The sequence below is a fragment of the Mucor mucedo genome (genome assembly GCF_025094135.1).
Source record: "Mucor mucedo strain NRRL 3635 chromosome Unknown EV154scaffold_1, whole genome shotgun sequence".
Lineage (NCBI taxonomy): Eukaryota > Fungi > Mucoromycota > Mucoromycetes > Mucorales > Mucoraceae > Mucor > Mucor mucedo.
In genome coordinates, this window is record NW_026252285.1 from 367964 (window position 1) to 393158 (window position 25195).

General features: G+C 36.2%; 12 protein-coding genes across 12 annotated transcripts; 7 read left to right on the forward strand and 5 right to left on the reverse strand.

Moving 5' to 3' along the window:
- Positions 1-172: 172 nt before the first annotated feature.
- On the reverse strand, positions 173-1775 carry EV154DRAFT_433460 (Metallo-dependent phosphatase-like protein). Its single transcript, XM_051596732.1, has 4 exons — positions 1474-1775; positions 1208-1417; positions 926-1152; positions 173-872 (listed from the first exon to the last, which is right to left on the reverse strand). Exons 1-4 carry the CDS (start codon positions 1549-1551, stop codon positions 197-199), a joined length of 1191 nt encoding a protein of 396 aa, XP_051463676.1. The 5' UTR covers positions 1552-1775; the 3' UTR covers positions 173-196.
- EV154DRAFT_597649 (uncharacterized protein) lies at positions 1749-5906 on the reverse strand. Its single transcript, XM_051607004.1, has 2 exons — positions 5579-5906; positions 1749-5470 (listed from the first exon to the last, which is right to left on the reverse strand). Exons 1-2 carry the CDS (start codon positions 5776-5778, stop codon positions 2164-2166), a joined length of 3507 nt encoding a protein of 1168 aa, XP_051463677.1. The 5' UTR covers positions 5779-5906; the 3' UTR covers positions 1749-2163.
- A 2345-nt stretch (positions 5907-8251) lies between these two features.
- On the forward strand, positions 8252-9294 carry EV154DRAFT_2735 (uncharacterized protein). The gene has a single exon (XM_051594715.1). It carries the CDS (start codon positions 8751-8753, stop codon positions 9165-9167), a length of 417 nt encoding a protein of 138 aa, XP_051463678.1. The 5' UTR covers positions 8252-8750; the 3' UTR covers positions 9168-9294.
- Positions 9295-9997: 703 nt separating this feature from the next.
- Positions 9998-10826, forward strand: EV154DRAFT_489511 (uncharacterized protein). The gene is made up of 2 exons (XM_051599305.1): positions 9998-10574; positions 10631-10826. The coding sequence occupies exon 1, from the start codon at positions 10274-10276 to the stop codon at positions 10514-10516; it is 243 nt and encodes an 80-aa protein (XP_051463679.1). The 5' UTR covers positions 9998-10273; the 3' UTR covers positions 10517-10574; positions 10631-10826.
- Positions 10827-11224: 398 nt separating this feature from the next.
- Positions 11225-13572, forward strand: EV154DRAFT_597651 (uncharacterized protein). The gene is made up of 2 exons (XM_051607005.1): positions 11225-11301; positions 11387-13572. Exons 1-2 carry the CDS (start codon positions 11286-11288, stop codon positions 13450-13452), a joined length of 2082 nt encoding a protein of 693 aa, XP_051463680.1. The 5' UTR covers positions 11225-11285; the 3' UTR covers positions 13453-13572.
- A 1123-nt stretch (positions 13573-14695) lies between these two features.
- On the forward strand, positions 14696-15386 carry EV154DRAFT_489514 (uncharacterized protein). The gene is made up of 2 exons (XM_051599306.1): positions 14696-15259; positions 15364-15386. The coding sequence occupies exon 1, from the start codon at positions 14729-14731 to the stop codon at positions 15146-15148; it is 420 nt and encodes a 139-aa protein (XP_051463681.1). The 5' UTR covers positions 14696-14728; the 3' UTR covers positions 15149-15259; positions 15364-15386.
- A 1585-nt stretch (positions 15387-16971) lies between these two features.
- Positions 16972-17729, forward strand: EV154DRAFT_2752 (uncharacterized protein). The gene is made up of 3 exons (XM_051594725.1): positions 16972-17119; positions 17183-17563; positions 17627-17729. Exons 2-3 carry the CDS (start codon positions 17279-17281, stop codon positions 17696-17698), a joined length of 357 nt encoding a protein of 118 aa, XP_051463682.1. The 5' UTR covers positions 16972-17119; positions 17183-17278; the 3' UTR covers positions 17699-17729.
- Positions 17730-17961: 232 nt separating this feature from the next.
- On the forward strand, positions 17962-19074 carry EV154DRAFT_557591 (uncharacterized protein; the record flags this gene model as incomplete). Its single annotated transcript, XM_051605441.1, has 1 exon — positions 17962-19074. One exon carries the CDS (start codon positions 17962-17964, stop codon positions 19072-19074), a length of 1113 nt encoding a protein of 370 aa, XP_051463683.1.
- A 28-nt stretch (positions 19075-19102) lies between these two features.
- On the reverse strand, positions 19103-20137 carry EV154DRAFT_557592 (uncharacterized protein; the record flags this gene model as incomplete). Its single annotated transcript, XM_051605442.1, has 6 exons — positions 19103-19261; positions 19318-19517; positions 19583-19670; positions 19726-19843; positions 19914-20002; positions 20054-20137. 6 exons carry the CDS (start codon positions 20135-20137, stop codon positions 19103-19105), a joined length of 738 nt encoding a protein of 245 aa, XP_051463684.1.
- Positions 20138-21691: 1554 nt separating this feature from the next.
- EV154DRAFT_409770 (uncharacterized protein) lies at positions 21692-22000 on the forward strand (the record flags this gene model as incomplete). Its single annotated transcript, XM_051595360.1, has 1 exon — positions 21692-22000. A coding segment is annotated over one exon (309 nt), but the record flags the coding sequence as incomplete, so codon positions are not given.
- Positions 22001-22296: 296 nt separating this feature from the next.
- EV154DRAFT_409865 (uncharacterized protein) lies at positions 22297-22581 on the reverse strand (the record flags this gene model as incomplete). The annotated part of the gene is made up of 2 exons (XM_051595365.1): positions 22297-22426; positions 22490-22581. Coding segments are annotated over 2 exons (222 nt in total), but the record flags the coding sequence as incomplete, so codon positions are not given.
- A 726-nt stretch (positions 22582-23307) lies between these two features.
- Positions 23308-23616, reverse strand: EV154DRAFT_409940 (uncharacterized protein; the record flags this gene model as incomplete). The annotated part of the gene is made up of 1 exon (XM_051595373.1): positions 23308-23616. A coding segment is annotated over one exon (309 nt), but the record flags the coding sequence as incomplete, so codon positions are not given.
- Between the last annotated feature and the right edge of the window lie 1579 nt (positions 23617-25195).

The following is a 25195-nucleotide window of genomic DNA, read 5'->3' on the forward strand; positions in this document are numbered from 1 at the left end:
TATGGTAGGTTGCAAGTTTATCTGAAGTTTTTGAAGTAATAAAGATTAAAACACATTCTCATTCTATTGTTATTGACGATTTTTTTTTCTTTAAATAATTAAATCAGAACATTTATTGTATACAGCAAGATTACGATGAGGGGTGGGGGAAGATTAAAGACAAACAAATCTACAGTGTATTTTTTATGAGCTCGACTCACACAATTTTTTGCTTGTTTACATGGCTTGGTGTTTTGGATACACGAACATGATCCTGTAGCTTTCCCAAAGTGCCATCGATGTTTGTCTCATAATGATGTAAATCAAAATGATGATGTGATACCTGAACTGTAGAAAATCCATAGCCTTGGAATCGGTGTCCTAACCAGTTAGGTAACACGCTTGTATTATCGAACTGATCAGGACCTTCATAGTTACCAGCATTACCTGTGATGACTTGGAAAAAAGAAGGTGGATTGTGGTATGATGTTGTTAACAATGTATTGTTTCGTACAGGAAATGTTCTTTCGTAATTATGTTTATGACCGCAAATATATGCATCAACATTGTATTTTGTCAAAAGAGTCTCTAGTCCTAATTGCTGATCAAATCCAAATCTGATTCTTTCTGCATTCTCTGCACAATCTGGGTTAGATAATATAGAGCAATACAAAGGTCGATGTCCAATAACAGCAATCCATGGTACGGAGGATCTTTGGCGCGTTGCTTTGATCAAGTCTTGTTCTAACCAATTAAGCGATGTTTGAATTTGTTCAGGTGAGCCGTAAAAGAAGACTTCCGTAGCAAACGAGATTAAATGCAATGATTTGTAATTGATGGAATACTGCATAGCATCCGAAAAATCAGATTGTTTGTATGGCAATAGATCAAATCTGGAAATTTATCTGTTAACTTCTTGCTTTAAAAAAAAGAAAAACTCATTTACCTATTCTTGTAATGGGAAAAATTATAAGCACTCTCATGGTTACCCGCTGTAGTTAAAATGGGTACATTGGCATAAAACTCCTGTGCAAAGTTCATATACTCATCACCCTTTGTTCCGTTAAAATCAGCTAAATCATACCCTTGATCACCCATGATGGCGACAAAATCATAATCATGCGATTTTGCCAACTGTTTAAACACTGGCATAGACACAGCATTTACAACTCCCTGAACAACAGTTGGTTATTTAAAATTAAAGTACAGTTTTATATCCGGAACTTACCACATCACCGGTCGCGATGAATTTGAAGGATGTAGATTGATCAAGATCAGGTGTATGTAGTTCAAAAGAATTTGAAACGTGCGACTTGTCCTTATTGTCTATAGTGATTACTTTGTACTCGTACAAGGTAGATGGGTACAACCTGTTGGATGCTAAAGTGTGCATAAATTGGTTATGCTTTGCAATGCCGCCATCTATAAATTCCCAATTCTAGACAAATTCTAATTAAGATTTTATAAAAAAAGAAATACAGTTATTCCTAGTACCTGGCCTCCTTCTATTGTTTCGTTTTCGTCTTCGTCGTCAGACCAATAAACCAAAGTCGATCTTTTTATGGGTTCCATTGTTGAAAATTGGACAGTAAATGCTTTTCCGTCTGATATCCATGACACATGAATTTGTTGTGGGTCTGCAGGATGATATGTTTGGTTCCAGGAGCCAATTTGATTGTATCTGTCAACACCCGTATATGTACCAGGTCCACCATAGCATACCACCGTCTTATTACCAAGTACTAACAATTCCACTATTTGAAAAACCGAAAGAAGTACAACTGCAAAGAGAATCATTATTTCTTGGAAATAAAGAAAAGGAAAAAAAAAGTGTAACTTTCAAGTATTCTTTGTTCTTTTTATACATTTAATTAGAGCTCAAAAAAAAAAGCTCCTACAAAGTCAGGGAGTTTATGCGGGGGAATTTGGCACGCATGTGTGACAATAGGGAGCTTAATATTTTCTACTACTCTTGCATTTAGACAATAAACGCTGACCCCTTATACAAACAAGACACGTCCAATGATAAAAAACTTTAATTTACAAAAGAGAAAGAGAGGGTGATACAACAAGAGTATACATGAAAAAAAAAGAGGAGTGTGTGTCTGAGAGAGAGAGAGAGAGAGAGAGATATAAAATATGTGTATAATTTTTGGTTAATAAATATGAAAAAGGAGGTGTGTTTTAACGAAGGTCATCATCAAAGTCACTGCCACCAATATCAATGTCTTCATCCTCGTCATCTTCATCCGCATGCTCTTCTTCTTCCGGTTCCTCTTTCACTGGTTCTGGTGATGGAGTCTCCAACTTTAACGGTGCCTCTGGCTTGATAGACGTCTCGACAGTCGGCTTATGCTCAACTACAACATTATCTATTTCTTCATCTTCCTTTTTTATAGTTGCCTTTTTGCCACCCGTCATTGATTTCTTAATAATGATCGTCGATGGTTTCTTCGTGCTTGGAGTTGCTGTAGCAACTGTTGTTGGTTTTGCCGTGCTACCAGAGCTACTATTGTTACTTGACCATTTACCGCCACCTGTAGTTGGAGTATTTGTCAGGCTGGATTTCTTTCGGGCAACTTTTGGTAGTTTGGATTCGGGATCATCTTCAGGTTTTATACTTCTTCTTCGCTTTTTTTGAAGATCACGAGGATGGATATGTAAAGGCTGTTTGTTGGATACACGGTTCATTATTTCCTCTAAATCAGTGGTGGTGTTTGCATCCTCTGATTCAGATTCTTCTTCATTTGATGAAGATGCCGCGACGGAAGAGTCACTACTATTGACAATATCGACATCGCTTTCATCTTTCCCACTCGTACTGCTATTCGTACTATTAGCTACAGATGGAGTTGTGGATGCAGGTACAGATTTTTGTTCTGGTTCATCGTAACGCCCCAACAACGGAGCTTTTGCTAAGCCATTGGACTTTAAGGCTTTATTGGGATGTGTTAACAAGAGTTCTTGTAATTGTGCTGCGCCCATACTTCCAGAAGAAGACGATTGTCGAGAAATGGGGGGTACGATGAATCCATTTGATTTAGAATTGTCGGAGCGTAAAGCAGCTAAAGCCAATGCAGTTAATCGACTATCTCTATGCGGTTTTCTTGTATTGACTTGAATCGGCAAAGGATTGGGAAAATACGACTCAATCGAATCCTCCAAAAAGTGACCTAATTTATGTTGAATGGAACAAGTGACAGCTAATTCTTGGGCTCTTCTAAGTGGAATCCAAGTACCGAAAAGTTGTGATTTCTTCTTAGGCATACGTACACGTTCCATTTCAAAAGATAAAATCATACTGCGTTCACTCTCTGTTTCAATTCCTCCTGCTGTTAATAAGACAGTACCGTTAATAAATCCAGTATCTACACGGCGCATAATACGATACTCTGGTGTTGTTTCAGTCTTTGCTAAAACAACAATACAGACCGCAATATGGTCAATTAATGTGATATACATGGGCGGTGTCATTGGCGTTAAGGTATGGACAACAGGTTCAGTAGCACTAATTAAATTAGGAACAAAATCCTTTGATGCGGATACCAATGGTGGAGGTTGAGGAGTCGGAGGGGGAGGCGTAGTGACAACAGGATCCTTTTTAATAAATGCTTCCAGTGCAGGAAATCGTGTCAAAATTGATTTTAAATCCATGGCATGAGGCGAATTTGTGGTGGAAGACGATGATGAAGCATTTGCATTAGCAGATTTTGCCAAAGATTGCATATAAGCAGCCATAGTCTTTGCTAAATCGAATGTGGGAGATAAATGCTGCAAACTAGGGATGTTGGATGTCATCTGATGCAGGGCAGATAAGTTTAGATTTTGAATATTCATGGATTTCAATATTTCGGCAGCACTTAGATTAGTATTAGTCGTAGTAGGTGCAACAGCACTATTCGTTGGTGCAGCAGTAACAGCAGCAGTGGCTGGCAATATCTCGGGTACTTTCTTTGGTGGAGTTGGTAGTAATGTTGGGCTTTCCTTCTTTTCGTCATCTTCAAATTTGACAAAATCTTCACCATTGTCTACATTCATTAGACTTGAACTACTGAAAGATGATTTAATCGACGGTTCTTCTGCAATTACTTTCTCCTTTTCTTTAGGTTTATCTTGTCTTGAAGTATCCTCTTCTTCATCCTCTTCGTCGATTTTATCGGCTACACCTCTAGCTGCACTAGCTAAAAGTACCTTTTGTAGTAATGATTTATCATTGGGACCCAACATTGCTGAGGAAAAACTCTTTCTTTGTGATCGATTAGTTGAAGATGAGGATGTGGACGACGAAGATGTACTAGAGAAATAATTATCTAGCTCGGATACAGACACTGATTCGGGAGTAGCAATATTAAATGGAATATGATGAGCAGTCGAAGCATCTTGTAAAAACACATTATCAAAATCATGTTCAAAACTAAATGGAGTCCAGAGTTCTTGATCACCAGGATAACCGCTACTGAACGAAAATGAAGGCTTTCTGATATTTGTTACATTGTTAGATGCTGGGGATGAGGGTGGTAATTGTAATGATTGATGAGTTATTGGTTTTGATTCTATGGGCGGTGTAGTTGGGACTATATCTGTAATAGCAGGTGTAGGTGTGATGGTAACATCTTTTGGTGGTGGTGTGGGAGCGTTCGGTGAAGGTTCATGAGGATGATGAAAAGTTAAATTAGGCGTAGCTGCATGATTATTAATTGCATTGATAATTTTATTAATGTTGGACTTGGTCTTATTGCTCATGGCTGTTGACTGTCTCCTAGATAATCTTCTAGCTGCTAAAATATCTAAATCTTCGTCGCCTTGTAACATCTCTTCATGGTAATCTGAGTGTTCTCCATCACTTTCGTCTTCAGATACATTATCATGATGGTCTTTTCCCTGTTCTTCAGAATGTTCGTGATGTTGTTGTATTTGATGATAGCCTTCAATAGTAGATGGTCTTGGTTCTTGTTGAATTGGATGAATAGACGGCGATATTGGTGGTGCTGGTGATAAATGTTCAGATTTATGCTTTTTTGATTGATGAAAGACAACTGATTCCTCTTCTTCATCATCTTCATCTAGATCACTCTCTTCTTCTTCCTCTTCTTCCTCTTCCTCTTCCTCTTCTTCTTCATCTACCTCTTGTGCTTTTCGTGATATCTTTTGTTGTTGTTCTTGTGGAGACGAGGATGTAGTAGGTCTTCGTGTCTTACTATTTGTACGAGAAGGGTCCTCAATGAAATTTGGCTCAATCACATTGTTGATATTTGCTGCGGTATTGTTTTTGTTTTCATCATGTGGTTCTGCTGTTGACGACGAAGAGGATGGAGTGGCGGCGTTAGATGCTGCGGCGTTTTCACCTGTAGCTAATGAATAATTAATCTTTCTCGAGTGATTTTGATCAACATGTTTTGCCAGCAGAGGGGCTCTAGGTGGATTGTGTTCGGCCGCTCTTTTAAAATGCTGAGATATACGAGAAGAAACAGTAGCAAATGGTGTAGCACCACTACAAAATCAAAAAGAAGAGAAAATAAAAGAATAGAAACCGCGTCAATATTGTTGTCACATACACATATGTATAAAAAAAACGGTTGTCAAAAAAGTAAGTTCTTACCCGAGTGTAGCATATTTATGTTTAACAATAATATTTGCGAGCTCTTTTGGTGAGCTTGGTTTATTTCCCATCTTTAATAATGCCTTCAAAATGGCGGTAAACACTTTATCTTTGGCATCGTCGGGATGAATAGACACTGGCAAACCACCTTGACGATGTTTCTTTTGAGGGTTATCATGACTATTTGCTTTTTGAGCCATTTGCTTGTTTATTTGGTTTCTTTTTCTTTAGTTCTCTTTTTCGATATTCTCCCGTTGATATGTATATTTTTTTAAGAAGAAAAAAAAATAAGTATTTACACAAAAAAAAAAAAAAAAAAAAAAAAAAACAATAATGACAGAAAGAGGGAAAAAAAAAACGTTGGTGCTACTGAGGCCTGGCGTAATAGAACTTAATAATAGCCAACCATTTTTTTTATCGGTGACTAGAAATAAGCCAATCATTGCAACTTTACTGACAGCCCAGAAAGACATTGACTGCTTTGTTTTGTGAGATTTCATGCTGTATCTACTTACGCAATGTATTTTTTGTTTTGTTCTGTTTTCAGTCTATTATCAGTGTTTACATCATATTTATAAAATGCTTAAGCTTATAATTTTAAAACAAAAATTAGCGTGTGAGCGGAGAATCTCTTCTCATGTCGAGTTACACGCTGTCTGTACTTTTTACTAAGAAGACCACCACGACTAGAGTCTTCTAGAAAGAAATAGACTGTAATTGCAATTATATCTAACAAAAAAAGTGTTAAATACAACTCGGAAGACTCGTAATTAATGAAAAACAAAAAAAATCAGAAAAAAAATGGTAAATAAAGGTTAAACGAAATATAACTAATCAGGATCGCCCCTGTCAAGACTATCACAATTATTGCGAGAATAAAAAACGCTCTTGTTTGTCTTATTATTCGAAAAATGTAGCATTCGTTGTATAAGATCATAATATTAAACTAAACATTATGCTGCAGTCATGTTAGACATTACAATATTGATCGAAAGATCAATAGAAATCGAGTGTACTACCGCGGTTGAAACGGCGCAATAATTCATTTTTACACATTAAAACGTTTGAATTATGGAACTACAGGTCTGGCAGCTAAAATTAATTTTCCGTATTGTAGTGAAAGACTTAGTCTATCTTACTCTACTCTTAAGGTCAAATCTAAATAGGAACTTCCCTCTACCATCAATTATACGGTACCCACTTTTGGGGTAAAACAAAATATAAAAGTTAAAAATATATTATTCATGACCCGATATTATTTATCCGATGGATGGATCTATCCATGGACCTCGTTCATACAATGAATGAGTTGTCCGGAGAAAACAAAATGAATTAGCATTTTCTTTGGAAACGCGTTTATTTTCTTATAAAAAATATGTGCCATAAGTAAAATTAAGCTTTTTTTTTTCCTTTTGAAGGGTAACACAAGAAAAAAGAAGTTTTTGGAAGTAGAATAAAAAGGTATGCAGATCAAACTAAGCTACATCCAGTCGTATTATCGGTTACAACGGCTTCAATTGCTTTACTCCTCAGAGCTATATTAGGTTCGGTCTCCGATCCCACTCTCTTCCTGGACCGTCTAAAGTTCGTTTTTTTATTCTTGGCCTTGCTTTAGTCCGGGCTTATCAAAGCTCCTTCCTTATTAAAACTCTAGAAGTGTTTAAGTAACTAAAAAATCGCAGTAGGTTTAATATATGTATTGTCAAGCAAAATCTAGTCTATTTTACTTCAACAAAATCAAACTGTGAAATGTAATCCCTCTGTCGGTAAGGCACTAACTGAAATAAGGGCGGTACAATTATATATGTAAAACGACTTCTAAGAAGATCACATTTCGATATTTTTTTGTATTACAGAATCAGATACATTATATTAGTTAAAAACTGTAACAACATAGTTAAAATAAGGTCTCATCTTAAACAGGAGAGAAACATTGGCTTTAGATACTTGCAAGGAATATAAAATTATGTCCTTAGCATGCAAAAAGCCTACTTAAAATGACTTATTATATTATGGTACCATTTAATATCACATCCCAATGTGTTAACTGGTTAAATGCTGCTCTATACAAGATTATTGACTCCAACTTCTCTATTTCAACTCTTTCAGCTCATGTGATTTAAGTCTTACGCTATTTTTTTGGTTTTCTGGTTCAAAATGCCACTAGATTTTTCAAATTTTTGTGCCATATAATTTGATATCTGGTATGGCAAAGAAGCTCGAGGGCTCAGAAAATGAAGTCCTTTACAGGCAAACTTATTTTTCTTGTATCCAATAGATCAAGCATTGACAAACAGTTGTTCTGTCATAATTAGCTGAAAATATAACGGGATTTCATGCAAATAGGTTTGACGGATAAATTACATCTTGACAACATTATAGGTTCAAATACTCCGTTATTGTCTTCGAACATAGAAATGATAAACTTTCTTTAGACGCATTCTTATATAATGCTTGCTCAAACACGAAAAGAGTCTTCTTTTTTCGAATAATTGTACGTGTCTTCTTATCTTTTATGAAGCATGTTATATATATGTTTAGTAGCTTAAAGTCTTCAAATACAAGCAACCACCATGTGACACAAAGACATGCCTATTATGCGACACATTTAAACATAAAGCTTCTACCATTGACGCCATATAACGAGAGTTTTTTGAAAAAAAAGTGGCTGCGCTGAGATATAAATAGTAGGTCATTATATTTTGGAAACACGTAAAGCGGAAGTTGGCTGAAGGATCATTTGTAAAGAATTACATATATCTGTAACACAGAAAGATGCTTTACTTTTTAACTTTAATAAAGAACCTCAAGGGCATACATGTACTCTGACAACAATTGTCTCTAAACTAGAAGTTTGACATCGTTCACCTTCAATAGTTGAATTTCCTACGAATTCAAATATATATGAACCAAAACGAGGCTGATAATTAATTTTTACAATTTTTGGCGAAGTCGTATTAAACTTTTGTGTAGCGTAAAACGATGTTTCATCCAATCAGGTGTTGTCATAAAACAATCATGCAGAATATATTTTCATTCATGGTTATGAGCCTCTGACAGATGCTGATATGTAAAGCTTCAGCCAGAAAGTAAAAAGAATAAAAATAGTATAAATACAGCTCACATTTGTTGATAAAAAAAACATTATCTAAATATCTATTTTACATTAACAATGGTCTCATTCACCTTATTCAAATCAGTTTCTCTTATGGCTTTTGCTGCTTCTCTTGTCTCTGCCGCACCTGCCAATAACAAGTGTAGTGGTTTCCATGTGACAGCTCCTCATTCTTACTTTACTACTACCGCTGGTCAATGTTACCAGGTTTCTTTTGACTTTGGAGGTACTAAGCCTGCTCATCCCGCTTCTGTCTCTGTTGACCTCTATGAATCCAAGACTAACAAGTTTGTACGTAACGTTGCTGATGAAGTATCCGGTGACAGCATTGCTACTCCTTGGTTTAATGTTGATGTCGGTAAGAAGACTGGCGACTATTACTTCCTTGTCACTTATGGTGACAGCTGTAAGCCTATCAAGACCCCCGCTTTCCATGTTGTATATAACAAGAACTCTCCCCCTTCTGTTTGTTAAGTTATCTAACTTGCCTTTCATTTTTCTGTATATTTTGGACCCCTACTAAATTTGTGTATATTATTGCTTAAATAAAATAATGCTAGTTTTATTTGTTAAAATACATGTCCTGTTTATATTGTGCCGAGTTTTATGGATGACTCTAGGGGCAGCCACCGGAAGGTTTATTTTTAGTTCAAGAGGACTTTATTTCTTCAGCCAGTTTTTGATTAAGCTTCTATCTTATAGTAATAACGTTTTTTTTTCTTTAAATATTACAGTCTTATTATCTTGAACCCAAACGCCAAATGGTAAAAAAGCCAAGACACCAATGTTACTGACAAGCGTTACACAAGAGGCATGACGACATTTAAATTTTGACTCATTCGTTGTTTAACAACTTTAAAAGACACTGTAGCATACATCAAATTTTTACCCCGATATATTGCCAAGTAAGGGCGATGTATCATAATTGTACAAGTGCGTACACAATACGCCTTTTTCACATCACGAGGCCAGTGATTTTAAAACTCTTGGTGAAAAAAAAAAAGAGAAGCTGGATTATTTGACACATTTATACGAAGTTAACTTAAGCTTTACACTACATTTAGAAGATCTGACTGTAGTAAAACTTGGGTATGTTGATTTGATAGACTATGCCTTTTCTTACGTGCTGGCTCTTGGATGTGTGACAAAGTTGCGTTATTAAACTTTAAAAGACAATTCTATAAAGTTCAAAGCACGCTGCTGTCCATTTTCATTTTCAAACCTGAGTGTGAAACTATTAGAAGATTGCACCCTTAATTTTACCAATCAGCAACCCCAGCTTGCTTACCAAGCAGCCCCAGATATAGGAGCTTACACATACAACAGTTTTTTGTTAAAAAAATGACAATTAGTGTCTAATGTTAACATAGTATCATCTATAGAAATTTTTTGGGACTGCACAAATTTTTTTAACCCATGAAGCTATGGGTAGGAGTGGCAACCATAACATTTAGTCTTATTAAAGTTGCACATGACGATCCAATGTCGCTACGTATAGGATAGCAGCATTTTATTTAGCTAAAAGAGCGTTCCTATTGTCTTCTCCGCAATTAGTAATCTTGACGCACCACCCACATTTTATGCTGAGAATGCCAAAAGTTCTATTTGTGCAATCTAGATTTTGTTCTCTTATTTTATTTCTTCCAATCTATTTCTGGGGAAATTGTGTGAGAAAATGGCAAAAGCACACTTTTTCTTTTGACATTAGCCTTATGATGAACAGATGCTTTGGGGAACCCTATGTAGGAAAGTTTCACGAATTATCGTTAATTGTGATCACGAATAATTATAACTTTCTATCATTCACTTTGACTTTGTTGTAATCTTATGGTTTGTATCGATAGATTAATAACCATCATTGTTGTAGTATTAAATCGAGATCTACAAATTAAATGTCAGTAAATCGTATTTCCAAGCTGCATTACTCAAACGCATACAAGCATAAGAACCCATCTAGATCCTTAACATGTATTGTTGATAGATCAAATGACTTTGCAAAGTATTAATATCTGAAAAAAGAACCAATCAAAACTTCTGCGCGAATATAACCATAAAGGACCATTGCCGGGCAATTCACAATCTACTCAATCCACGTGGGAATTTTCCCTTCATCAGAACAGTCATAGATCAAAGCGCATCTCTTTAAAATAAACTTTTTAAGCCAAAGTAACACTTGTACTTTTTTTATTTTTTATCTTTTAGGCAATAAAAGAATCGTGGTTATAATTTTCTAGCTTCTACAAAATGTGGGAAATACAAGTGGCGAAGTTCTTGATGTTAATTCATTGCATACTATCTTAATTAATATGCAGGACGGATTAAAAAACAATTTGTGCCTTTTTTATTTTCTGCTAAAGCGATGGCTCTTTTTTTTTATTTTTTATTGTATTACTTTGATATTATGATTGTTATATTAGTTGGCGTTACCAATGCGACGTAGCTGTACCAGTGTAACGGCGACTGCTATCCAAGAATCAAGCTGTGTGACGGAAAACCAAAAGTCTTTTATTTTTAGTTCTTTTTGGCCGATAATGTTCTTCCTTTCTCCTACTTGTAATACTTTATTCAATCCACACTAAATTAGTTACAATAATGGGAATTTTTAGTGGTATGTTCCCCCTCATAGAAGTCCTTCTTTATATACTTTTTTTTTTGTATGATAAATATTCATTCTCAATAATTACTTTAAATAGATCGCGCTGTCATAATAGGTTATTATGAGGTTGGGTTAGAATGTTATCACGACACGAATTTCGAAGAGGCATACAGCAACTTTATGTGCGCAGCACAACGAAACCATGCCATGTCACAGTATTATATTGGTCATTTATACGAATGCGGACTAGGATTAAAGATAAATCGTCAACTCGCATTGAATTGGTATATCAAGTCCGGCGATAACGGCTGCAGCGATGCTCAGATTGCTGCCGCGCTATTGTATTACCATGGAGCCAAAGGAATCGATATAAATTATAAAGAAACCGTACATTGGCTGACAAGAGGTATCGAATACAGCCGTAATGAATGCGCATATTACCCTTACATGATCGGTATGCTATACGAACAAGGCAAAGGAGGTCCAAACGGAGTTGAACAGAATTATGATTTAGCTCTGCATTGGTACACACAAGCAGCATCACTGGGGTGTGCAGAAGCTCAATGTCAACTCGGTACATTATACCGTGATGGAAAGGGGGTTCATCGAGACTATGGGAAGGCCTTGGAATGGTTCTTGGATGCTTCAAGATTGGATCTTGCAACATCACTGTACAACATTGGGGAATTATATGAAAATGGACAAGGCGTGCAGCAAGATTACACAGAAGCATTCCTATGGTACACGAAAGCTTACAATGCCTCTGGATTAACAGAAGCCCCATGCAAGATTGGCGAATTTTTTTATTACGGTCGCGCAATGAACATCGACTACAATCAAGCTCTTATTTGGTTCCAAAACTCGGGTGATAATCCAAGCGCTCAATACCACATCGGTGTCATTTACATGGAAGGAAAAGGAGACGTCGAACAAAGTTACGAATCAGCATCACAATGGTTTGCAAAAGCTGCGCTTTCAGGAAACACATTGGCCCAGTACCATTTATCAACATTATATTTCCAGGGACTTGGTGTGAACCGTGACCTTGATACAGCCGTCTTTTGGCTAAAGAAATCTGCAATAAATGGCTATATCGAAGCTTGCCGCAAAATTGGTTTACTCTATGTTATTGGAGAAGATGGATTCGAAAAAAACTACATAAAGGCCCTCGACTTTTTGTTAAAATCACAAAACGAGGACTCTGCTGATGACCCCTATAACATTGGCTTAATTTTATATGAAGGTGGTTACGGTATTGAGAAAGATTTCAAGCAGGCTTTAAAATGGTTTCTCAAAGCGGTTAGAAATGGTTCTACAGATGCTCTCTATAATATTGGCACTATCTACTTCCAAGGCGGTCATGGTGTTGAAAGAGACTACCGATCCTCTTTCGAATGGTTTGTGAAAGGCGCAGGCGCTGGACACGCGGACTCGCAATTTGGCCTGGGTCTATTATTTAATTTACGCACTGACGATGAGCAAGACTTCCAAAAAGCCTTATATTGGTATGATAAAGCTGCAGGACAGAATCATGCTGAAGCCCAAGCTCGCATCGGTATAATCCATGAAAAGGGTCAGGGGGTATGCAGAAATTACTCAGACAGTATGACTTGGTATAGAAAAGCTTCGCTTAGCGGTTTACCCTTAGCTTTTTCTAATATAGGCTGGCTCTATCACAAGGGGTTTGGTGTACCACAGAATCACAACAGGGCATTTGATATGTATCAACGAGCTTTATTTTCCGAAGATGACTTGGATTGTCCCTATGCTTTAATTCGTATAGGATTGCTACATCAAGACGGTCTAGGCGTAACCCAGAGTTATGCTAAAGCCATGGAGTATTTCTTGAAGGCTGGTACTTCAGATGCTTTCAACAAAATTGGTGACATGTATAAATATGGATATGGTGTAAATATAGACTTTGAAGAGGCCTTCCGATGGTATTCCAAATGCGCGCAGTGTATTGACAATCATGATGTTAGCGAGGATGGCTTACTGAACCTTGCCGTTATGTATATAGAGGGTCTAGGCACAAGTGTAAATATTGAGTTGGCAATGTTGTACCTAAAAAAGTCGTTAAGATACGGGAACTATAAAGCTCAAGATTATATCCATACAAATGACTTGACCCCAAGCAATTCCGATAATGTGGAGACCAATTAAAGTTTACTAAATTGCCAACGCGGTAATTTTTTCTTCCAAAAATACAAGATACCCTTCCCCTTTTAAAAATTTATCTCATACTTTTCCTTACTCTTAATTAAAATTGTTTTTTTTTCTGCGAATACGCATTGTCTTTATTTTCAATTAAGTTTTTCAAGAAAATAGCAATAGATTTGGGTCTTCATTCCACCAATTGAACTTTTGCTTGTAGTATATGTGCCAAGAAACACATGGTTCTGGACACTTTTTTTCTTAAGGGTAAAAATGACGAATAATCATGTAAACTCCACAGGTTTAGTGTACTTGAAATTTATTACCCTAAAGAAACAACGATGGCTTTTTTTCCCGGATTTTACTTGTAACATTGGCATAAAATAACACAAATTGTGTGTGTACATTTGGATAAAGTTTGTGTTACACGCCACAAGAGCACTATTGGAAGAACTGAAAAAATGGGGTATTATCATTTATTTTCCCAATTTCTGCCGTTGCTGTAATTTCATCGATCGATTGAAAATACTTACAAACTTTACAGACATTAATATTGCTTTTACATGGTACTACTGATGCCTCTAATTTTTTTTTAAAAATATTTGAATTTGGAAGATATAAAATACTCTCCTAGATGTCGTACATCCTCTTTATAATGAACGTTTCAGAGAGTATCTATACCCTTTTATTCTATTCTTTTAGTCAGATGCCTTATTATTATGTTTGATGTGTATGAGTGTAATTGATTACTATAGTTTAATCTTTCTAACGATTGTAAGCCTCATGTGTGTATTGTGGCTGTAAATGATTCGATTCTTATCTATGATACTACCTATTTGACACATCTTATTGAATGTCCTTATAAACAACCCTTCTCGTATCAGTAGCATCTATCTATGCAACAAATTATTTCAATGAAAAGCGAACTTTTTTACAGGATAGGATAAAAAAGACGAACAAGATGAGGCTGTTGATTTCCCCAACAGTAACAGGCTTAGTGCAAATAGAAACTGTAATTCATGTTACACGAGTATTTTAAAGGAAGGGCTTAAAAAACACAACCAATCTATTTCTATTCCATATGCCTTCTTCATAAGGTAGTTGAAAACAGCCTTGTCACTTGTTTACAATGCAGAGAGTTTAGATATATGTGGGAGTCTACACTCTATTTGAGCCCATATAATTCATATACTTCAGCCCAGACAGAAAATTTGTGTATAAATACAACACATAATTTCTTCGTCAAGAAAGACCACTAATTCATCAATCTCTTTGAATATTAACAATGGTCTCATTCACCTTATTCAAATCAGTCTCTCTTATGGCTTTTGCTGCTTCTCTTGTCTCTGCCGCACCTGCCAATAACAAGTGTAGTGGTTTCCATGTGACAGCTCCTCATTCTTACTTTACTACTACCGCTGGTCAATGTTACCAGGTTTCTTTTGACTTTGGAGGTACTAAGCCTGCTCATCCCGCTTCTGTCTCTGTTGACCTCTATGAATCCAAGACTAACAAGTTTGTACGTAATGTTGCTGATGAAGTATCCGGTGACAGCATTGCTACTCCTTGGTTTAATGTTGATGTCGGTAAGAAGACTGGCGACTATTACTTCCTTGTCACTTATGGTGACAGCTGTAAGCCTATCAAGACCCCCGCTTTCCATGTTGTATATAACAAGAACTCTCCTCCTTCTGTCTGTCTCTAAATAGATACACTGTTCTGTAAACACCCCCCTCCCCCCTCATTTGTAAATTTTTCTTTTAGCTATCATGTATGTACTGCCATTATTTAAATAAAAATCTTTTTATTTGTTCAATTATGGCACACTGTTTCTTTATCGTATGTTCATTCATTGAGTTTAAATTTCTACTGCTGCTCATGGATTTAGAATTTTGTACTCGGCACATATTTAGGGTTGACAAAAAAAAAAAAAAAAAAAAAAAAGGAAATAAACCCTATTTGAGCTCCACAGTCTTCACGACGTGGTCTTACACTTGTACAATGTTGAGTAATTCGTTCGATGAAGTGAAACCTGCAATGCACAGACCAAGTTTTTTTAATTTTAGAACTATTCATTAAAAGCCGGCGGCATTAATTTAATAAGTCTCCGCTAGAGTTCGATTTCACAGTTAAATGTACATGTAGTCTATGCATACGTGTAAACTTCTTTTTTCTGTAGTAGTCTGCATAAAATATAGAGTAAAGAACACGCTGGTTTCTAAATTATGGGGAAAATGGGGTATGTATTGGTTAATAAAATAATGAAATTTTATCAGGGGACTTTTTTTTTATTTACAGAAATCACATTGCTGGACACAAGAGCACAATGATTAGATTTTGTCATATGTTTAAAAAAAGTCATCGGTTCTTAGCCATCGAGTGCGTGTTACTCCAATTCTTTTTGATAGTATGTGCCAGCCTAGATACCACTGACGTAATAGAGTTTTGTTAAATGAAATATTTCCATTCTTAATTTATTTTGAAGGTAATCAAAATACAAGTTTTTTGTTTTGTTTTGTCTAATCTCTTTTGGTTCTAGTAATTACTGTTTATCCGCCACAGTATTGTACCATATCAACTTTTGAGCTTGGTATATATTTAGCAGCATCTGAAACATCCGTCGTAAAGAGAATCCCGGTAACATCAGTTACTAGAGTTCTGAAATACACACCGAAAAAAAAAAAAATTATCATTGTTAATAAGAAAAAAAAAGAATGTTGTCGCTATGGTTTTTGAAATAATGTTCCCCATTATGGTCTTTATATGGAAGTGGTATTAGCGTTTTATAAGATCTTGGTAGTTTGTGTATGTCAACTTGGATGCACGGAGGCAAAAAAACTTTATTCGAATAATACTACTGTGTCATTACATCATGATTATGCATAACCGTTTGATAGATGAGTACAAGATTACCGGCCGAAATGTGTTATATATCTTATTGCAAGGTTACTTCATCTAGTAGATGGTGTAGTTCGGTTCTAAAGAGAATCCCGGAATAAGGTATTACCGCAAGCCAGTAGGTCAGACAAGCATTGACATGTTTATATGAAAAAAGAAGACCCAGAGAAGGCCCAAAAGACGGGTCTCTACATGTAGAATGAAGAGCAATTAAATCCCCCGAAATTGAATTATGCACGCACGGTCAAGATGAATATAAATTATTAATAGTCAGCGAGTCACACGATGGACTATGGTAGGATGGACGTTTCTATTTTATATACACGTGCCATCGTATACATAGTGTGTGTGTGCTGGGTACTAAGTGACTAGCATAGTATTTCAGGATATGTACCAGATTGTTTACTGAGATGTAGTGCAAATAATAAGAGGGCAAATAAAATGGCATTGCATGATTAACATTGGACTGTTATTAGGACCTATGACATAAATAATTAGGGCTACTTTGTAGACTGTGAGCATCCATAAAAGGCACATGATTTGGCCGCATGATGCATTCCGTGTTTACCGCCTTTCCCCCCTTCCTTGTGAGTGTGTATATAAAATAATATATACATCATGATGAGTCTTAAAATAAGAACGCTGTTATAAAATAAATATGAGATCAGCAGCTGGTTTCTTCATAAAGATATTCTATTTTATTGTATCATACGTGTCTATGATTGCGTTGTATATGCATTATATATATATATATATATAATAATTGCAATATCACCTGGTACTCCTTGCTTATCAAAAAAGAACGTCAAATCCAACCTAATTATTTTGTTATTTATTCCAGCCTTTTTTTATATATATTTTTCCTTTTTTTGTTTACTCAACAAATTCTTTTCTACTTTACTTTCTTGGTTCAACACCCAGAAAAAAAAAACTAAAAATGTCCAACACAACGGAAGTTCACTTTGAGACCACCCCTCGAGTATATTATGAACATTATATGACACCCAGTTATGACCTCTACCCAAGTCTCTCTCGACAAGTAGGAAACGGATATATTCACCGTCCTACACGACCACAAAAGCAGCAACAGACGAATTTTATGTCAATGAATGTTGTGTCGAGACGTACCAATAGGATGGATGATCCCCTATGGCAACCACAACCTCAACCTTTACAACAGGAAACACCATCCTGGGATCTTTACCCTTCTGTGCTGCGTCATGTAAGTTCCAGCATATGCCTTATATGTCTTTTTTTTTTTTTTTCTAAACCCTGTTAAAATTAGGTTGAAAATTTTGGTACGGATCAAATGAGACAGAGACTTCGCACGATGGAGTCTACAATATCATTATTATAATTAATCCATACCCCTCCATTTCTTTTGAAAAATAATAAAGCCCTTTCCTTTTCTTTAAAAACTAATCATGCATTGAATCAAACGTCACACTTTCGAGCCGGACTTTTTTTCTTTTACACTTTCCCACATGTGTCTGCCCCGAGTTAACCACACACCTGATTGTCCCCCTTCTCCTCGGGCTGCAATTTAGTGTCGCACAGAATGTAAACAATTATTGAGAGAGAAAAAAAAAACCCTTTATATTATTTTTTTTTTCTTTTGCCATGCTTCAATCAAAAGCTTTATCAATAAGAAATGCACTAGTACAAAAAACCCGTGAAAATAACGAGACATTAGCCAATTTACAATTTCTAATGGACCAAAGGTTGGTTCAGCTAGACTTTATCCAGAAACTTTTACAAGGCACCGACAACCATGCGGAAGTCATTGAAGAACGTATACATGATTTAGAAGAGCAGTGTCAACATTCTTATCTGCAAGCACAAAAGAGCCAAACTACCCTTGAGGAAAAGACACGAGACTTACACCAAGCACAAGAGGAGCGAGATAAGGTTCAGGCGTCCTTGGATTCACTAAGCTCGAAATATGACTCTGATAGGGAGGATTGGAAGAGGAAGTATGAATTATCTCAGCACCAATTAGTAGATGCACAGACTGAGTATATAGAGCAAAAAGGTCAGTTAGAACAACAGGTGCTACGAAAGGATCAACACATTGATCAACTCAGTAGTAAAAATGAACAGTTGGAAACTGAATTAAAGCAGCAAGCAGAACGGTTGGAGGTAGAATCGAATGATCAAGTAGCCCAATTAAAAATGGAATTAGAACACAAATTATCCATTTCAAACGATGAATTGGACCACCAAAAGGAAACAAACCGAGAACTTCAAGAAAGGTTGACAGCCTTCCAATCCCAAGTTGCTGAAAAGGATCAAATGCTGGAGAATTTAAAGGCACAGGTGGATCCCCAGGAACATGATCATGTATTACAGCAATTAGAGGATTTAAAAGAGGAAAACGAGCAATATAGAAAACGATTGGCTGACATAAATCATTCGAGGGAAGAATTTGAATTAGATAAAAGCAAACACGGTAGTCGGATACCAGTCTTATCGAACAGAGCAATACAACAGCAGCATGATTTGACTAAGGAGTTTGATTTAATGAAGGATGATTTATTACTTTATCAGGATAAACTTGTTGAGAAAATCTCTCAAAATGAACAGCTGGAAAGTGCGTTGGAAAGGGTCAATGAACATGTTTCCATATTACGAAAGAGTTTAAATGACACGCGAGAGGAATCGGCCCTAAGATATAAAAATATGATGAAATACATGGAGGAAAACAGAGTCCTACGAGAACAATTGGAAGGATAAAAAAACATTTAAATAAATAGTTTTCTTTTTATCTGCTTATAAATTCTTGATTTCCTCTTTGTAATGGATGTGCTATCAATTCTGCTAAAGCTCTTGTCAGCATATCTTTCCCTGTAACGGGTCCTGATTCATAATACCACCCTTGATGTACCTCACTATCTAGATGGTCCCAAAAGTCATAAACATCCTTTTCACATACTGTCAGTCCTATAACAAATACTGAATCTCCTCTCATTGTTTTACCTGCACTTTATCTGATGCATCATGCAAAAACAACAGATCCATCACAAAATTCGGTAAATCCCGAATATGTGCAATCTGGTCTCTTTGTTCCAAATAAGGCATAACATCTGTCCTTGCATAAATGACAATAACATGATAGAAATACGCATCATCACGCACGTCTGCATTTTTTTCAATTTCTCTAAAAATCGATTTGATATCTACAGTAAGTGTTGGTCAAACTAATTCCTCTCCATCTCCTATAAAAAAAGAAGTGTGTCGTTACCAAATGTTGAATTGTATTCCTGTACTTCACTGTCCAGAAAGCTGATTTCTTTGCTTAATTTTTGGATGTCTGTATCGAAACCAAACCACTAATACAGTAATTAGATATCAAAATATAAAAGCATTGGGTATTGTAGTCCTTACCCATGTTGCATTTTCGGCTAATGTCATTAAAGCATACTGATCTTGTCGATTTCCTATCATTGCGTTGATATTCGCAAACCGCTTTAAAAATCTTTGTATACTCTCCATACGTGAGCTACTAGACGATTTAGACTTTTGTAAAAGAAAAGGAGAGAGAAGGGGTAAAGACACTCGCGTGTGTATTTTACCTATGATATAAGTTTGTATTAGATATACCCGTGTTTGCAGAAGCTTTCAACTCTTCAGCCATTTCAGCAGAAGTGTCAATGCAAAAGATCTAGAAGGGTTTCAGCTTTTTAACTCCATCAGTAGTAGGTGTGTAGCTTACGATTCTTCTTGGTTTGTTCTCTACCAATTGAAAATGGGCGTCTTGCATGGAAGTGTCATCGTCAATTTCAATTACTTCTTTCATGTTTTTTTTTTTTGCTTATAAAAGAGTTAAAAAGGTTGGACACCCGAGATTTTTTTTTTTTTTTTAAAAAAAATAGGATTTTATTCGTCGTAATCAGTCACGATACAAAGATAGAGTGATTAGCACTTTACTGCTAAGAATAACGAGGTCTTTATAAATTTTTTGTTGGTGTACTTTAATAAGCTTCTTTGATCAATGTTTAGCGGTTTTTGAACTTGCACAATAGAGATTTTCCATGGGGTTTCCAAGAACAAAAATTCTTAAATTGAGCGTATCAGCTATTACTTGCCCCAAAAAGATGGTCTCATAGTGGATAGACTTCTGTACGTCAAAGCAAAGACCTTTAATGACAATGCTGCCATATATTTTGGGAGTGATTAACGGCAACTGTAAGACAATTATCAATGTTAAGTTAGTATTTGGGGTCACAGGGCCGCGACAAAAAGAAGAGGCAGCAAGAGGCATGGTCTACCTTGTATCAACAAACACTGCAACCTTTCGGTTTTGGGTTGTATTAAGATTAATTTCATCACATTACGACGAGGAAATGAGCTAACGCCCAGCTTGACTTGCACTTTACCAGTGATCACGGTTCTTTTTTCCTTATCTGAACAACACACTAAAATATTGTATAAGATTGTTAGCCATTGAAAAAAAAAAATTATGTGGTTACATCTTACCTTATAATTTCTATTTAAAAAACCATAAGCGGACAAAAGTGCCAAGGGCTTGCGCTCTCCTTGTACCGACAAACACAACTCTTTCGAGCTTGCATTATACCCAGATTACTTCTGTTACGTTCAATGATCCTGGCTCTTTTTGATCAAGTCAGAAAAGCACTGTGAGATGGTTAAATACAGTTGGTTATTGTTAATCATGTACTCATGATCGTGACTTATCTTTTGGCTGCAATTGGGAGGTGCGTAGAGCGGACAAAAGCGCCAAGGGCTTGCGCTCACCTTGTACCAAAAACACAACACTCTTTCGAGATTGCATTATCCAGATTGCTTTCATCACGCTACGGCAGAGACAAGAGCTAACGACCGCCTTGCTTTGCACTTTACCAGTGATCACGGTTCTTTCTTCCTTATCTGAACAACACACTAAAATATTGTATAAGATTGTTAGCCATTGAAAAAAAAAATTATGTGGTTACATCTTACCTTATAATTTCTATTTAAAAAACCATAAGCGGACAAAAGTGCCAAGGGTTTGCGCTCACCTTGTACCAAAAACACAACACTCTTTCGAGTTTGCATTATCCAGATTGCTTTCATCACGCTACGACAGAGACAAGAGCTAACGACCGCCTTGCTTTGCACTTTACCAGTGACCACGGTTCTTTCTACCAAGTCCGAACAGTACTATGAGATCGTATAATAGGCCCTCAATTGTAATAAAACTAGCATGTATAACCGAACAATTGCCTTTACTTACTATTAAATGGTAATTGATTACAAGTGACCATACAATGTCGATTCGGGACCAAGATTTTTTTTTTTTTTGAAATATTATAAAGTAACAAACATTTTAATATTTTTTAATAGAAAAAGTATAACTAGCTATCTTACAACAAAGTCGGGTCAGAAATCACTTCAAAATTTCTACGAAACCCACTTGCAGTTGGTCAATGATTATATAGGCCAATTCGAGAAGCATACAGACGCGCATAAAATCTTGTATCCGTCAAAAAAAAGAACACCAAGCCTGAGAATAGATCTGGAGGAAACGTGGCAAACTGAGAGGGGTTTAAGAGAATCCCGAATCCAAGCAAGTCGTGTCTCTACCACACTGATCAAGGCCGCTGGCGAAAAGGCTGACAACATGGTGAAGCTATTGTGCAAGACTTTTGACTTGATGTAATATAAAAAGCACACACTAAATCTGCTCGCACCAAAGTATTTTGATGGTGACCCGTCTTCCTGTGATTATATGCCCTTTGGTGGTGATATGTCTTCTAGTGGTGGTTATTCTTCTGGTATCGATATATCTTCTGGTGGTGGTCAGTCTTCTAATGGTGATATGTTTTCTGGTGCGACCCGTCTTCTGGAGATGCGCAGTCTTTCAGAGATGCCTAGTCTTCCGGTGATGACCGATCTGTTAGTGACGTTCATTTTTTTGCTGACTCTCATTTATCTGCCAGCTCACTTGTTTCTTTACTAGAAAAACAGCTTGTTGTCACCGGGATCATGCAGCATTGAGCTTAGAACTGGATCAACGTAGTTAACAATAAATTCTTGTTCTTCAATTTTATGTTCTTTTATTGTTTCCGCTGGGAGTTTGTTCATGCTAGATATCATATCATTTTGTTAGTGGGTGATTGTTCTTTTAAACCTTGTATGTGTTACTTACAGGGTGATCAAGATATCGATGATACGTCTATCTGGTTTACGTGCCTGTTTGAAAAGATCGAATAGCTTAATCTTTACTTCGTCCCTATCATTAATATTTCCCTAGTACAAAATTGTTTACATTTCTATTCAAAAATGCTTTTCGTTTCATATTATTTACCCTGAACATAGTAATCAACTGAAAAAAAATCGATTCTTCAACTTTGCAATCATCCTTAAAAAAAGGACTTTGCAATTTGTCAGCAACTGAAGAAAAGTCGATATCATGGTAGGCATGATCTTTCTTGAGCAAAATGATATTTTTCAGTGACCTATGCATTAGAGTAGATTAGTTTCCTGATCTCGGATCCACTCGAGTAATTAGCAGCTTACAGGATCTCAAACAAATCTTTTCGATGCATAAACCATGAACCTTAGCTTTTTTATAAGCGCTTTCTTGGTATTCTCGAAAAAGTTCATAACACAAGGGGGAACTATCATTCAGTACAAGCGTACTTTTGAATAAATAGTTAAAGGCTGAACCTTTCTCGTCGGGGCCTGATTCTTCCAAACGAGAGTCAGCAAAAAAATGAACGTCACTAACAGATCGGTCATCACCGGAAGACTAGGCATCTCTGAAAGACTGCGCATCTCCAGAAGACGGGTCGCACCAGAAAACATATCACCATTAGAAGACTGACCACCACCAGAAGATATATCGATACCAGAAGAATAACCACCACTAGAAGACATATCACCACCAAAGGGCATATAATCACAGGAAGACGGGTCACCACCAAAATACTTTGGTGCGAGCAGATTTAGTGTGTGCTTTTTATATTACATCAAGTCAAAAGTCTTGCACAATAGCTTCACCATGTTGTCAGCCTTTTCGCCAGCGGCCTTGATCAGTGTGGTAGAGACACGACTTGCTTGGATTCGGGATTCTCTTAAACCCCTCTCAGTTTGCCACGTTTCCTCCAGATCTATTCTCAGGCTTGGTGTTCTTTTTTTTGACGGATACAAGATTTTATGCGCGTCTGTATGCTTCTCGAATTGGCCTATATAATCATTGACCAACTGCAAGTGGGTTTCGTAGAAATTTTGAAGTGATTTCTGACCCGACTTTGTTGTAAGATAGCTAGTTATACTTTTTCTATTAAAAAATATTAAAATGTTTGTTACGTCTATTTTGAGAGAATTATCACTTACCTTTTAAAACTTCAGAAAGAAAGGATGATAAAAAAAAGGGAATGATAAAAAAAGGGAAAGATAAAAAAAAAGGGTGTGATAAACAAAAACTGGTTTATGTCAGGATGACATAATTGATTAAGTTTATAAACAGAATAGCTGCACTCCACAAAAATTGATTGGTTTAAACATAAATATTTGTATGCAACTATTTGGTCACATGTGAGGCTTCTAACGCCCTCGTACCTATAAGCAATACTAATCTGTGTCAAACAACCCGTTTTTCTACATCGATAACGAATACCTCCTAAATAATATTAGAGCGAAGGCAATGACCAAAAATGTCACAATTGACAGCATGATATACTTGTCAATACGCATCTTTATTCGACATGTCGACAGCACAACCGATCGAACAAAGTAAAAAGAGTATAAATATCATGTAATATGCTGTTTATTGGAGGTGGATTCTAGAATCCCCCTTTGCTCTAGCTGCAATCGCTACATTCACCACAACAGCAGCATCTGCAACAAAATTAGCCTCACCAGTAATACTACCACCACCATCACATAGACCTGCATGTTTGGATGAGTAAATGGTGATGCAAATTAATAAAAAGCAGATACCATCACTTTGGGATACGTAGAAGTAGAACCTCTTGATTTCAAGCAATTATGCATATCTCTCAGTAATCTATTGCTCCTACATTGAACAGAAGAATTACAAAGGTATTACATCTTGCCAAGGCGGAAGCTTCTTAGTTGCTTATTTGATTTTAGTTACACAGCGTATCCAAAAAATGTGCCACAGAATCAACCTTTCAAAGATTGAAGGGATTATAGTATCATCTTATTTGAAGCATCTGTATGACCAACTATTTTTAAACAATAGACACTTACTATTTCATTATATATATATATGTATTGCTTTCTTCCTGGATAGATGCGTGAATTTACTTGGTATAATGACACTTTAAAATGTAAGATATCATAAAAAATACAAGTCATCTATCATAATTTGATGACGAGTGATTTATCTCGATGATGTTTTTGATACAACGTCAAAATATACAATCAAGTGAGCGAAATAAGGTATAACTCACTTTCCAACTTAAATGCAATCAAGGTTTCTTGTGAGACGTACTCTTTTTGGGAGTAATAGTATGGCTTAAAGAGTAACTGAAAAAATGACAATGACTGTAATTGGTGTTATTAGCTGTTTAAATCTGCCCAATGGGTCACATTACCTCGTAATATTTTTCTTCGTCAATTGATTTTGCTTCAAAGACACTCCCATCCTTTTTTTATACATAGAAATGGCCATTTTTTTAAAAACTTTGTCGGTGCAATAATAGCATTAAATTTAAGGTGCTCAGATAAGCTTGTTGTTTTAAGAATGGAATATACGAGCCAGACAGGCCCACAATTCCTCTGGGGAATCCAGACAAAGATTTATAAATGGAAGTGACAAGGCAAAAAAACCTTGCAGTTATTCATTTCACGTGTTTTTATTAGTGTATAGAGTCTGACATTTTAT

Coding starts and splice junctions, on each gene's coding strand:
- EV154DRAFT_597649 (XM_051607004.1), bottom strand. CDS start 5,778: ATGGCTCAAAAAGCAAATAGTCATGATAACCCTCAAAAGAAACATCGT. Junction 5,471..5,578: donor CATAAATATGCTACACTCGG/GTAAGAACTTAC, acceptor TTGATTTTGTAG/TGGTGCTACACCATTTGCTA.
- EV154DRAFT_489514 (XM_051599306.1), top strand. CDS start 14,729: ATGGTCTCATTCACCTTATTCAAATCAGTCTCTCTTATGGCTTTTGCT.
- EV154DRAFT_2752 (XM_051594725.1), top strand. CDS start 17,279: ATGTCCAACACAACGGAAGTTCACTTTGAGACCACCCCTCGAGTATAT. Junction 17,564..17,626: donor ACCCTTCTGTGCTGCGTCAT/GTAAGTTCCAGC, acceptor TGTTAAAATTAG/GTTGAAAATTTTGGTACGGA.
- EV154DRAFT_2735 (XM_051594715.1), top strand. CDS start 8,751: ATGGTCTCATTCACCTTATTCAAATCAGTTTCTCTTATGGCTTTTGCT.
- EV154DRAFT_433460 (XM_051596732.1), bottom strand. CDS start 1,551: ATGGAACCCATAAAAAGATCGACTTTGGTTTATTGGTCTGACGACGAA. Junction 1,418..1,473: donor AAACAATAGAAGGAGGCCAG/GTACTAGGAATA, acceptor GAATTTGTCTAG/AATTGGGAATTTATAGATGG. Junction 1,153..1,207: donor TCATCGCGACCGGTGATGTG/GTAAGTTCCGGA, acceptor ACTGTTGTTCAG/GGAGTTGTAAATGCTGTGTC.
- EV154DRAFT_489511 (XM_051599305.1), top strand. CDS start 10,274: ATGCTGAGAATGCCAAAAGTTCTATTTGTGCAATCTAGATTTTGTTCT.